The sequence below is a fragment of the Tamandua tetradactyla genome, unplaced genomic scaffold (assembly GCF_023851605.1).
Source record: "Tamandua tetradactyla isolate mTamTet1 unplaced genomic scaffold, mTamTet1.pri scaffold_65a, whole genome shotgun sequence".
Lineage (NCBI taxonomy): Eukaryota > Metazoa > Chordata > Mammalia > Pilosa > Myrmecophagidae > Tamandua > Tamandua tetradactyla.
The window spans coordinates 483,599-497,859 of record NW_027518402.1 but is presented as its reverse complement, the minus strand read 5'-3'; the positions used below and the strand labels follow the sequence as shown (position 1 = coordinate 497,859).

Below are 14,261 nucleotides of genomic sequence, written 5' to 3'. Positions count from 1 at the left end.
AAAAATGAGCTGTGGCTTGGATCTTTTCATTTTCTGATTTGGGTTTGTGTGGCTAATAGGAGTGTTCCTATTTTGAGGAAACATGCACTAGTGTATTTTTTGTTAAGGGGTAAATGTGATGAAGGTATAACCATTGGGATTTTGAACAGACCAGGCATTCTTTACATTGTTATTCCAATTTTATATATAAAATCTACAATTCAATAATTATTTCAAAATCTGCTTAATTACCTTGTCAATACAATGCCATTAAGGGAGAACAAGTTTAAATCCCATTATAGAGACTAAATGTGATAAATCCACATCAGTCAAAGTTGTGATACTTAGTCTGAATTTAGTTAAGGAGGTAGTGAGTGAATATTAAATCAATGGCCACTTTGTATTCAGTGTTATAAACAATGTTGTGATACTATGGAAACAGTATTATATTTGGATTCAATTTTTGCACATGCGCTCCTTCACCTGGGAACTCTGAAAACTGATTGTCTTTCAGGCAAGGCTGAATGCTAAGGAGAAAGGTACTTGTCTCTAGTTAAAATACTGAGTAAAGTCTTTCCCACAAAGATGACATTCCTAAGGTTTCATTACAGCATGACTTCTCTTATTTTTTCCAAGGTTAGAATAATGGGCAAAGACTTTGTGACATAAATGACATTCATAGGATTTCTCTCCAGTATGAGTGTTCTCATGTTGTATAAGGTTAAAATATTGGCTGAAGGCTTTCCCACACAGATGGCATTCATATGGTTTCTCTCCAGTGTGAATTCTCTCATGTACTCTAAGATCAGACCTAAGAGTAAAGGCTTTCCCACATAGATGGCATTCATATGGTTTCTCTCCAGTGTGAGTTCTATCATGTTCTTTCAGGCTAGAAGAATGAGCAAAGGCTTTCCCACATAGGTGACATTTATAGGGTTTTTCTCCAGTATGAGTCTTCTCATGTTGTTTAAGGATAGAATTACAGGTGAAGGCTTCCCCAGATAGATGGCATTCATATGGTTTCTCTCCAGTGTGGGTTCTATCATGTTGTTTAAGGCCATAAGAACTAGCATAGGCTTTCCCACATATACAGCATTCATATGGTTTCTCTTCAGTGTGAGTTCTATTATGTTTTTTAAGGATAGAAGAATGAGTGAAGGCTTTCCCCCATAGATGACATTTATAGGGTTTTTCTCCAGTATGAGTCTTCTCATGTTGTTTAAGGGTAGAATAACGGGTGAAGGTTTTCCCACATAGATGGCATTCATATGGTTTCTCTCCAGTGTGAGATCTATCATGTTGTTTAAGGCTAGAAGAATGAGTGAAGGCTTTCCCACATAGATGACAGAATAATGGATGAAGATTTTACCACATAAATGATAGTGATATGGTTTCTCTCCAGTGTGAATTCTCTCATGTACTCTAAGAAGATAAACTGAATGCTTTCCCACATTGATGGCATTCACAGGGTTTCTCTCCAGTGTGAGTTCTATGATATTGTTTAAGGCTAGAAGATTGATTGAAGGCTTTCCCACATAGGTGACATTTATAGGGTTTTTCTCCAGTATGAGTCTTCTCATGTTGTTTAAGGGTAGAATAACAGGTGAAGGCTTTCCCACATAGATGGCATTCATATGGTTTCTCTCCAGTGTGAGTTCTATCATGTTCTTTAAGGCTAGAGGAATGAGCAAAGGCTTTCCCACATAGGTGACATTTATAGGGTTTTTCTCCAGTATGAGTCTTCTCATGTTGTTTAAGGATAGAATTACGGGTGAAGGCTTTCCCACATAGATGGCATTCATATGGTTTGTCTCCAGTGTGGGTTCTATCATGTTGTTTAAGGCCATAAGAACTAGCGTAGGCTTTCCCACATATACAGCATTCATATGGTTTCTCTGCAGTGTGAGTTCTATTATGTTTTTTAAGGATAGAAGAATGAGTGAAGGCTTTCCCACATAGATGACATTTATAGGGTTTTTATCCAGTATGAGTCTTCTCATGTTGTTTAAGGGTAGAATAACGGGTGAAGGTTTTCCCACATGGATGGCATTTGTATGGTTTTTCTCCAGTGTGAGTTCTCTCATGTTGTCTCAACTCAGAATATTTAGTAAAGGTTTTTCCACATAGATGATATTCACAGGGTTCCACTCCAACATGAGTTCCATTGTAATGTGTATGGCCAGAGTTTTGAACAAAGGATTTCTCAATTAGATGACATGCATATGACTTACTTCCAGGGTGAAAATACTGTTGTTGATTAAAAGATGATAGATCATTGAGGGATTTTCCAAATAGATTGCTGAAGTAGGATTTCATTCCTTTGTGGGTTAATACATGTTGAAACATTCTGGAACTATGAGTACAATCTTCTGGTAATTTACTACATATAATACCATTCTTTTGAGTATGAGAATTCTGCTTCTAGGAAACAGAGGAGAAAATGAAGAGGTTTGTCCATAGATATCAACCCATATACATCTGAATTCTAAAGTAACCAATCAGTGACAATCTCCAATTAAAATATTTCCCATGTTATTTATGAATCATTTTATTCTTCTGCATGTACAGAGATCTACTCTTTTGCAGCTTCTCAACTGCAGAACTTTCTAATCAGTCTTGAAGACTTTATAATGTTTCAGAGATTCAGTAGATGAGCTGTATTTATAGAATTATCTTTTTATATATAAGGAAGGTTATATTATTGTGCTCAAATTAAATGTTTTCTATATTCAAATTATCACAGACATTTCCTGAATTCACACTCAAACCAACTTACAGTTAAGTGATTGTACTGAATTTTTAATTTATTCCATTTCCCGGTATCTATTTGGAATACCAGGGTTACAGCCATAATGCTTACCAATGATATGATGGTAGATATGTCTTTTTTGCAGATATGATGCACAGATAGCATTTCTTGTTCTTTAACACTATCTTCCCTGCCTGAAAGAACTGAAAAACCAATAATTTCTAGGCCAGCATTAGGAAGATGAATATATTGAAGTAGCAGACATAGCAATATAATTATTTCTAAAATGACAGTTATCTGAAAAAGAATATCAAATTAAGGATTACTTGAGGTAGTAGAAACCCTCATATGACACTATCAATTAGAAAATATTTTCAAGATTTAATTATAAGAAAAATTATTTCAAAAATATGTTGGGGAGATAAAGAGAGGGAAAAGCATTGAAGCTAAGGATGAGTAAAGGGCCATAAGTGAAAGTTTAAATCCAATTGTCCATAGACATCTATTTTGCCAAAGCCAGTAACATTTGAATACAGAGTGATAAATATTTGATACTTTGAACTGAGGAAATTTCTCCAATATGTACATGTACATTTCAGAAAATATAACTTGCAGAAATCTACAGGTGATATTTGAGTCACTCATTGACAAGGTTCCTCCTTGTCCTAAATACATGTTCCAAGGAAGTGCTCACCTGAATTTTGGTTTTGAAAAAATCCAATTCCTTCTTCACACAGTTCTTCCCCTTGAACCAATTTTAAAGCTACATCTGGTTTACAGACTTGATATCCTGTTTATGGGGGAAAATACAAGAAACTTTGAGTTCTGTGCAGTTAGCAATATATTATCATGAAGTCTATTAAAGGTGATTGTGTAGTTTGAAAGCTGTTGGAATGCAATATACTAGAACTGGAATATTTTTATGAAGGTGAATTTAATAATTTACAAGTTTACAGCTCTAAGGACATGAAAGTGTCCAACTTAAGGTATTAACAAAAGATTACCTTTGCTCAAGAAAGGCCAATGTGTCAGAAACACCTGTCAGCTGGGTAGGCACATGGCTGGCATCTGCTGCTCACTTACTCCTGGGCTCAATTGCTCTCAGCCTCTGTTCTTGTGGATACTATTCACTTTGCTTCTTTAGGGCTCACTTTCATCTCTTGGCTTCCTTTTGCCCTACCCAGGCTCTGCCTTGCTTACCATCTTATGGCAACATCTACTGGGCTCCAAGCATCTCCAAATATCTGTGTCCCTATTCTCCATGTGTCTGCCTCTGGGTTAGACCTGCTGTGAAATTTATGTTGGCTTTGATGTTTCTGTCATTTCTGATTCTCTCCATAATATTCCCTCTTTTAAAAGGTTACAGTAAACTAATCAAGACCTACCTGGAATGGGTTAAGTCATATCTCCATCTAATCAAATTCAAACCCACAATTGTGCATGCCCCAGCTCTGTGGAGATGATCTAATCAAAATTTCCAACCTAGACTTCTTGAATCAGGATTAAAATAGCTGCTCCCACAAGATTTGATCAGGGTTAAAACACAGCTTTTCTAGGGTACATAACATTGTCAAACTGGCACATTACAAACTCTGGGCCCCCCAAAAGACATGTATTTTCAATATATAAAACACATTCACTCCATCACAATATCACAAAAGCCTTAAACCATTGCAGTAATAATTCAAATACAGTAAGATGTTAAAGCCAGTAAAAATTCTCAATGAAGTCAATTATAGAAATGGTCTGCTCTAAGGTAAAAATTCCACTCCTGCTCTGGACCTGTGAAATTTAGAGCAATTTATCTGCTGCCAATATACAAAATCAGGACAGTCATAGGATACATGTTTCCACTGCTATATATATAAATATATGTATTTATATAGATATATAAAAATAAAATGGGGTCACTGTATTCATACAGTTCTGGAAACCCATATGCATTCTCCATTAGATTTAAAATTCTGAGAGGCATATATCCTTTGGGTTTTAGAAAGCAGCATTCCCACCCTTTCCAAGGGCCTATGAAGTGGCCCTGTTCTCTCTCCAAATGCTGGGTTTCTTGCAAAACTGAAGTTCTTTAGGAGCAACATCTTTTTCTCAGCTCCACCTTCTCCATACTTAGACCAGAACCCAGGATATCTGCCATCTTGGTGGCACATGGTCAACCCCTCCAGAACAATGGTGTGTCAGCTGGGCTCCTGCCAATCACTAGTTAATGGACTCCACCCATTCTAAGGCCTGAAGTGGCACAACTCTTCCTGAACAATGAAGCAGAAGGTCTGCCCTCTGCTTCCAGGTCAAATACATGCTCTCCACATGTATGGATGGGCCCACTTTCCTGACCCAAGTTTTCCTGTCTCCAGACTTTAGCTTCCATGGTTCTGCCTCTGAAGACATTTTCCCTCTACATTATTCCCTTTATACCAGACAGGCAATGGTTCCAATTATACAGATTCCACAGTACTTTTTTCATTTTCTCTGAAATATACTGGGATCAAGTGATCAGACAAAAGGATCTATCACAAGTCCTTTTTGGGTACTCTCTCCAATCCTTGCTTCTCCTGTAATGTCTGAGTTACTTCCATGCTTGGATAAATTCTCATGTATGACCCAATTAACAGTGGTCTCATTTTGTGGAAACCAAAACCTTTCCAAGACACCAATTTCATTTCCTTTGTACCCAAGAGTCCATTCTCAACTTATCTCTTTTCCCTCACATTTTACTATAACCTTCAAGGAAGAGCCATGCATGCTGCATTTTCCATATTTAATTTGGAAATTTCTTCTGCTAAATATCCAATTTCATCACTTTCAAATTCTGCCTCCCATCTACAAAGAATGATTTCCTTCCACTTTGGAATGACATGCACATCATTTCTTCAATTCAGAGGTGTCTGGAACACCTTTGTCAGCTGGGTAATCATGTGGCTGGCATCTGCTGGTCCCTTGCTCCAGGTTCCATTGTTTTCAGCCTCTGATCCAGTGAGTGTTCTTCACTTTACTTCTCCAGGTCTGGCTTTCATCTTTTGACTTCCCTTGATTCTCTCCAGGTTCTGCCTTTCTTAACATCTTGTCCCTATTCTCCATATGCCTGCAGCTGTCAGCTCTACTGTGACGTTTCTGTTGGTTCTGATGTTTCTGTCATTCCTGATTCTCTGATTCTCTCTTTTAAAGGATTCCAGTAAACTAATCAAGTCCCATCTGGAATGGGTTGAGTCACATCTCCAAGAAGATGATCTAATAAAAATTTCCAACCTACACTATTGTCAGATTCCAAGAAACAGATGCTTCCACAAGATTGGGTCATGGTTAAAATATGGCTTTTCTGGAGTACATAATATTTTCAAATGGGCACAGTGATGTTCAAGCTTCTTATGCTGCTTTAACAAACACCATGAAAGTGGTTGGCTTAAAACTGGAAATTTATTTGCTCATGGTTTTGAAGCCAGGAAAATGTCCAAATCAAAGTACAGTTGAGACAATGCTTGTTCTCCAACACTGTGGCATTCTGAAGCTGACATCTGTTGATCCTGTTTCCTTAGCCTTTCATATGTCAAGACACAAACAGGATCACTGGGTCTCCTTCTTCTGTTCTGGGTTTCATAATTTCAGCTTATTTCAGATAGCTTTCTCTTTCTATATGAATTTTATTCTCTTAATAAAATTCTGATAAAGTATGTCACTAATAGGATTAAAACACATCCTCTTTTGGGTGGTACACTCTTTAACTGAAGGAACTCACCAAAAGGTCATAAATTGGTATAAAAGCACAGCTATTAAAAAAAACACAGGTATGGATTTTAGTTAACAAAATGTTTTCTGGGTACATACAATTTCAAACAACCACACTCCACAATTTGCAACCCAGAAAGGCCTGTTCTTTCTATAGGCAATATACTTTCATTCCATTAAAATATCCTCCCCAAATTTGAGGCATTACAGAAGCAAAGCTTAGTACAAAGTCTAATCAAAATTGGCTATGGGTGTGGTCTGTCCTGTAGCACAAACCCTCTGCTTGTGTACCTGTGAAATCTAGAGAAGAATGTACAATGGAGTGGCAAGCATAAAATAAACACTTCCATTTGATTGGTAGGTGAAAGGAAAACACAGTTTATGGTTTCAAACCCTGCATGGCATCCTCTGCTACATTTCAAGTTATGAGAATCACATATATAATGAAATTTTGTCCTCCAAGACTGATGAAGTGGCAATTTCAGCCCTCCCAAGTGCTTGTGCAACACCCATGCTCTCTATAAACACAGGAGTGAAATCTCCAACTTCTCAGGACTTTGGGGTTGTGGTCTGACTCTGAAACCTTTGGGAAGTAGTCACAAACCTCTCAGAACAGTGTGGTGGCAGAGACAAATTCTACAATCCTAATGGGTTCTGATTCCACCATCTGAAAGAGTGGAGTGATACTCAACATGGGGTGAGGCCAACACACTCCAAGCTGTGAAAAAGACACACACTTTCTACATATATTGCCAGGCCCACCTTCTTGCCTGAGATGTCTTTGGTCCAGACCTCAGCTTCAATGGCTCTACCCTTGAAGTGATTTTTCCTACAATCTGTCCCTTTTCATCAAGGCTGCCAGTGATTGCTCAGGTAGATTTTGCAAACAACTTTTCAGTTGTGAATATTGTACACAGAGGTCCAAACCATCAGACAGAACAACATTACACAAATCTTTCCTGGATAACTGCATCTCCAATCTTGAGTAGAACAGAACTGCTGATTTTTCTCATGTTTAATTAAACCCTCACATGAAGGGCTATTCTCTGGGGGCTCACTTTCCAGAAGCTTCAGGTTCTCTAAATTAACAATATCTGGTTTCTTTAAGCCCATGGTTTCAGTTCCTAGCTTATCACATTTCTCTCACATTTTAACATAAGTGGTGATTAGAATTCTGAACTTCCCATGCTTATCTTGGAAATTGCCTTACTTAAATATCCATGTTCATAAATGAAGATCTGTCTTCTATAATATCAAAACTCAATAGTGACAGGAATCATCTTTCCTCCTGTCTCCATAATACATCATCATTTCCTTCTAGGGCATTACTGGAAATACCTTTCACATTCATATGCCTTTGAATGCTCTCTTCAAAGATATCTAACCCATTCCTATAAATGACCTCATAATCCTTCCAGCCTCAAACAATTACCCCATTCTGAAGCTGTATTGCCATTTGTGGTATATGCAACAAAAGCACGTCAAATGCCTAGGCCAAACTCTGTCTTAAGTTTCCTAGGCTACTTAAGCAAATAGCATATAATGGGCTGGTTTAAAAATGGAAATTTATTAGTTTATCATTTTGAGCCTTGGAAAATGTCCAAATCCATGCATCATCAAGGCAAAATTTTCTCCCCAAGACTGTGGCTTTCTGAGACTCACAACTGGAAACCATTGTTCCTTAGCTTGCCATATGTCAAGACGCATGATGCTGTTTCCTGATTTCTTTCTTTTCTTCAAGGTTTCATCAACTTCAGAATTTTATGCCTATGGCTTTTTTTTCCTCTCTCTCTCTGAATTTTATTCTCGTATAAAAGACTCCAGTAATAGATGAAAATCCATCCTGCTGAAGAAAGGACACAACTTAACTAAAGTAACCTCATCAAATTTAATACAAACAATTGTTCACAGGTGAAGGAATGGATTAGATTTAAGAATATTCTTTTTTTTGCAGTACATACAGCTTCAAACCACTATCATGACTTAAAAAGAATATAACTGTTGAAGGTCAGCCTGGGGAAAATTACCTGGAACATAGAATATTGGCCATTTTTCACCATCAAAGCCAGGATTGGACATGAAGTTATCCAAGACAGATCTGTGGAAACTTCTTATGTCTGATGGACATGATCTGAGACTGTTTTATAGAAAGCCAATGAAAGTGTTGCAGGAGCTATGTAAAAAGAACCACTGGCAGTCAGAACAGAGAGGGACAGAGAAAGGACACATTGGAGGAAAAATAACTTCAGGGTAGAATCATGGAGGCTGAGGTCTGAAGTCAAGAAGCCTCAGGCTAGGAGAGTAGATCCATCCAAACATGTGGAGAGGGTGAATTTACCCCAAAGGAAGAGGATGGGCCTTCCACTTCATTGCAGTGGAAGCGTGGTGATGCCTTAAATCTTGATCTTATGCCCAAATACAGTGAGAACTTCTGGTTGCTGAACCAAGCTCAAGAACAGATGGCAGAACACTCTATATTTCCAGACAAGAAAAATTCTAGATTTCCATAATGATTTTCACAAAGAATTCAAGAACATTGTGATGGTTAAGTTCATATGTCAACTTGTCCATGTGAGGGTGCCCAGTTTTCTGGTCAAGTAACCACTGGCATAACCATTACTTCAAAGAAATTTCATGGCTGATTAATAAATTGAAGGCTGGTTTACTAAATCATTACTTAGTTTATTGTATCTATGGCTAATTACATCTATTATCAAATGAGGGAATGTCTTCCACAAAAAGAGAACTGAATCAGTTGGATTTAATTCAATTTGTTGAAGACTTTTAAGGGAGAAGAGATAAATTCCATACCTTCTTAAGCCATCCAGCCCCTCCTGGGGAGTTCATTGATGACCTTCATTGGAGTTGCCAGCTAGTGCCTACCTTATAAAATTTGACTCATACATCCACATATAGTTGGTGTGAGACACTTGTATAAAATCTCATATTCATAGATATCTTCTGTTGGCTCTGTTTCTCTGGAAAACCCTGAGTAATACAATAAGTTCCCTTGGAACATTCTAAGTTAATGTGGAAAATGATATGCCTGTTGTGTTATTACTACCATCTGAATCCACACAAAATCCCTAGAGCACAATAATTATTTAGGGCATATTTAATCTCCTTGTTTATCTGTATAGAAAATACTCATTGTATTCTCAACATCGTGCTGAGTCTTTAAAATTGAGTAAAAGAAATAGATGGAATTTGTGTTCACAAAGATTATATTTTAGTTAGGGGAAAAACTGGACATAAGTAGTAAGTAAAGAGACAAAAATCTTAGATAGTATTTCATGTCATGAAATAACATAGAATGTGAATATAAAGTAAAATCTAAGACAATATACACAAGCTGTTCTAGACACTTTTTAAGAGGATTAGATAGGTAAGTTTCATACTCACCCACTGAGAGCAGATGGCTGATATTCTCCAGCATCACATCTCTGAACAGCCTTCTCTGGGATGAATCCAGCATGACCCACTCTGCCTGAGTAAACTCTATAACTACATCTTTCAATTTCACTAACTCCTAAAAACATCAGAGATACAAGTGTTCAGAGAGGGCCATCTGCCAATATTCAGAGTACAATGATTAGGAGCTTAGCACTGAGGAATTGGTAACTGTTGCTGACAGCTCAAACTGCACTTGTGTTTCAAGTGAGATGATTCTCAGTACTGAGCAATCTGTCTTTCACAGATATGGACACATACATATACACACTGTTTATTTGACTCTATAATTTTAAAAAATCTCAAAAAACACATGGTCTAATATAATCTTGACATTTCCCAATAAACTGGTCGTTAGAACTTGCAGATGGTGAGATATAATTTGCACTTCAGCATTTATAAGAACAAAAACATTTTCTGCCTATTTCAAGTAAATGTACAGACTCATCACAGGACAATGAATACCCATGTGTTGCCAATTTCATAACTATAGTTATATTACTGCCCCAGATGATCTGTTTTCTCTCATCTATGACATCATTTCACAAACAGTTTGAAATTTTGAAAGATCTAATGAGCTTATGTGTAAAGTACTTTGCATCTGAACATAATATATAGCTATATTTTTCAGTGGAATGGCAGCAAATTTTGCAGTTAAGTATAGCATTCTACAGAACTAAATAGGTATCATGGATAAGTTGTAAAAGTGTATGCTGCCTCATTAAATTTTCCGTAACTTCAGGTATTCATCATAAAATACAAGTATGGATCAGTGGCTCACTTCACAAACTCCTGAAACTCCTATACCAAAAGATGATCCTAACTGCCCATTCCAGGGATATGAGATCATTCAAACTCAATTTTCCTTGGGATCTTCAAAACCCATGTTCATCCTCTCTTTAATATCTTCACCTCCTCTTCATGTTCAAGAATAAAAGAAGGTCCTCAAGCCATTCTGGTCTCTCCAATTCATCACAAAATTTCTCAGGGCTATGATTTACTCTATCTACTATACTCAAGCTAACATTGAAGAAATAACAATACTTTTCATTACTTCTAGTTACAAAATTTGAATAAATTCCTAAAATAAGGGGAAAAGAGCAATGAGAACAAAAGAAAGGGAAAATTTTAGGTATCCATTTTGAAAGTTTTAAAAACATACAAATATACAATATTAAAACTTTAAGAAATTACAGTTTGAGGAAAATAAATGATTCCTCTTTTCCTTCTGTTAACTAGTTCTCACATTTATTTCTCTCAACAATGCAAAATCCTCCACCTTAGCAACTGCAACTCTGTACTGATGAACTCACTTGTTGAACACCAGCCTCTCTACCAACTATAAATATCTGCTGTTACTCAATTCTACCAACTAAGATCACTGTAATATAAGCTATTTGCAGGCATTAACAGGATCAATGAGTGCACTATTTCTCCAAAGAGGACATGGCCTGAATGAGAACAAACCTCTCTCAGTTTTCCAGTGAATACAGAGTCTTAGTGGAATCTGCAGCAAACTTGTGCTTGAAAGATTACTTATTGAGGAATGATCACTGTGCCAGTTTGAGAGGATTGATGTACCCTTGAAAACCCATGTTTTAATTATAATCAGTCTTGTGAGAGCAATGGTTTCTTCTAATCCCTATTCATTATCATAGGTTGGAAGCATTAGATTATCATTACAGAGACATGACTCAATCAATAGTGGATGCTAAACTTGATTATATGAATCAACCTAGGTCTTGATTAGTTTGCTGGAATCCTATATAAAAGAAGCCATTTCAGACAGAGCCCCTTTTGAGAACAAGAAGAGAGCTACAGAACCATGACAGAAGGATGGGAGAACCACAGAGTCTACCAGTCAGCAACCTTTGGAGATGAAGAAGGAAAATGCCTTCCAGGAAGTTTCATGAAGCAGAAGGTCTGGAAAGAAAGCCAGCAGATGACACCATGTTTGCCATATGCCCTTCCAGCTAAGAGAGAAATGCTGAATGTCATCAGCTTTCCTGAACCAAGGTATCTTTACCTGGATGTCTTAGATTGGACATAAAATATGTCTATAGACATATTTTAATGGACAATTTCACAGACTTAAAACTGTAAACTAGCAACAATTAAATTCCCCTTTTGAAAGTCATTCTTTTGATTCTGGTATTTTCCATCATGTCAGCTAACAAAGTAGAACAGATTTTGGTATCAGAGAAGTGGGGTGCTACAATTTACAAATACCAAACATGTTGGAGTGGCTTTTAAAATGGATAAGGGGAAGAGTTGTGAGCAGCTTGATAGAGAAGGCTTAGAATGCTTTGAAGCGACTGTTGGTAAAAATGTGGACTCTAAAGATACTTCTGATAAGGCCTTAGGCAGAAATGAGATATGTGTTATTGCAAACAGCAAAGAAGGTAATAATCCTTGTTTTAAAATGGCAGATAATATGGCACAATTGACCTGTGAATTTGGATGGAAGGCAGATTTTAAAACCCATGAACTTGGTAATTTAGTAGAAGAGATTTCCAAATTAAATGTGGGAAGTGCAACCTGGTTTCTCCTCACAGCTTAGAGCAAAATGCAATAGGAAAGGGATAAGCTGAAAACTGAATGCTTGGGTACACAGAAATCAGATGTTGATTTTCTGGAAAATTCTGAGCTTCTGGAAAGGGGAACCCCAGAGTATAGTGCTGAACATGAAGACTTAACCAAATGTGGAAACCACCAGCTATTTCAGAGAAAGCCAGGATTGGACATGAAGTTATCCAAGACAGATCTGTGGAAACTTCTTATGTCTGATGGACATGATCTGAGACTATTTTATAGAAAGCCAATGAAAGTGTTGCAGGAGCTATGTAAAAAGAACCACTGGCAGTCAGAACAGAGAGGGACAGAGAAAGGACACATTGGAGGAAAAATAACTTCAAAGGTAGAATCATGGAGGCTGAGGTCTGAAGTCAAGAAGCCTCAGGCTAGGAGAGTAGACCCATCCAAACATGTGGAGAGGGTGAATTTACCCCAAAGGAAGAGGATGGGCCTTCCACCTCATTGCAGTGGAAGAGTGGTGATGCCTCAGGCCTGGGAGAGGGTGCAGCACACTCTTTGGAGATTGGGGAGAGTAGGGCTGCCACCACATGGAGGGGTTGAGTGTATACCCTAAAGCTTGCAGTGAGGCTGGGTGTGGCCCTGATGCTTAGCGAGGGTGAGTTGAGTAAAAGGTGGTCTCTCCAGTGTCTCCCAAGGTTGAATTCAGAGAGGCAAACATTGGCCTGTAGAAAGGGTGTGACTGCTGCTTTCTAAAGCCTCAAAGATAAATGACTCTCAGATTTGAAATCTAATGGAATTTGCTCTACAGGTTTTTGAGACTGCTTGGGTCCTGTGACCCATGTGTTCCTTCCTCCCTATGGAAACGGGTACATATATCCTATGACTGTTTCTCCTATGTTGGCAGCAGATAACTTGTTTGAGTTTCATACTTCTTTGAGTTTCACAGGTACAGACCCAGAAGAAAATTTTGCCTTACAACTGTCCTAGCCTGTAGCTGACTTTTATGAGACTTTTACTGGTTTTAACCTTGTGTTGTATTGGCAATGTTACTGAAATGGTTTAAGGTTCTCTGACATTGTAATGGAATGAATGTATTTTGTATATGTGGAAAACATGTCTTTTTTAGGGTCCAGAGGGTAGAATGTGCCAGTTTGAAAGGATTTATGTGCTCTAGAAAAGCAAAAACCATGTTTTAATCCTAGTCAGTGTTGTGAGAACAACAGCTTCTGCCAATCCTTATTCAGTACTATAGGTTGGAAATCTAAGCAGCAAACTTGTACAATCACCATTCCAGAGACCAGGGCAAATATAAATTTAGCTCAGATCCTTGAATACCTTATAAATGAGATTGGAATATTATTCTAGTTTGTTAGCTGCCAGAATACAATATTCCACAGATGGAACAGCTTTTAAAAAGGAGAATTTAATAAATTGTTAGTTTACAGTTGTAAGGCTGTGAAATTGTCTAAATTAAAGCAAGTCTATAGAAATGTCCAATCTAAGGCATCTAGATAAAGATACCTTGGTTCAAGAAGGTGATGACATTCAACATTTCTCTCTCAGTTGGTGGGACACATGGCAAATGTGGTGTCTGCTATCTTTCTCTCCAGGCCTCTTGCTTCATGAAGCTCCTTTGGAGGCATTTTTCTTCTTCATCTCCAAAGGTCACTGATTGGTGGACTTTCTGCTTCATGTGACTATGTCATTCTGAAGCATTCTACAAAATCCTTCTTTGTTTAAAAGATTCCACTAAACTAATCAAGATGTATACAGAATGGGTGGAAACATGTCTCCATGTAACCAAGTGTAATGC

The 14,261-nt window shown here is 37.6% G+C and overlaps 1 protein-coding gene across 1 annotated transcript in view; it reads right to left on the bottom strand.

Moving 5' to 3' along the window:
• Positions 1-528: 528 nt before the first annotated feature.
• The window catches only part of LOC143673256 (uncharacterized), a 51,174-nt gene continuing 37,441 nt past the window's right edge, over positions 529-14,261 (bottom strand). Inside the window, 6 exon segments of the mRNA XM_077147560.1 lie at positions 529-1,328; positions 1,331-1,407; positions 1,409-2,400; positions 2,840-2,931; positions 3,423-3,518; positions 9,866-9,992. Coding sequence (XP_077003675.1) covers positions 529-1,328; positions 1,331-1,407; positions 1,409-2,400; positions 2,840-2,931; positions 3,423-3,518; positions 9,866-9,992 — 2,184 coding nt within the window.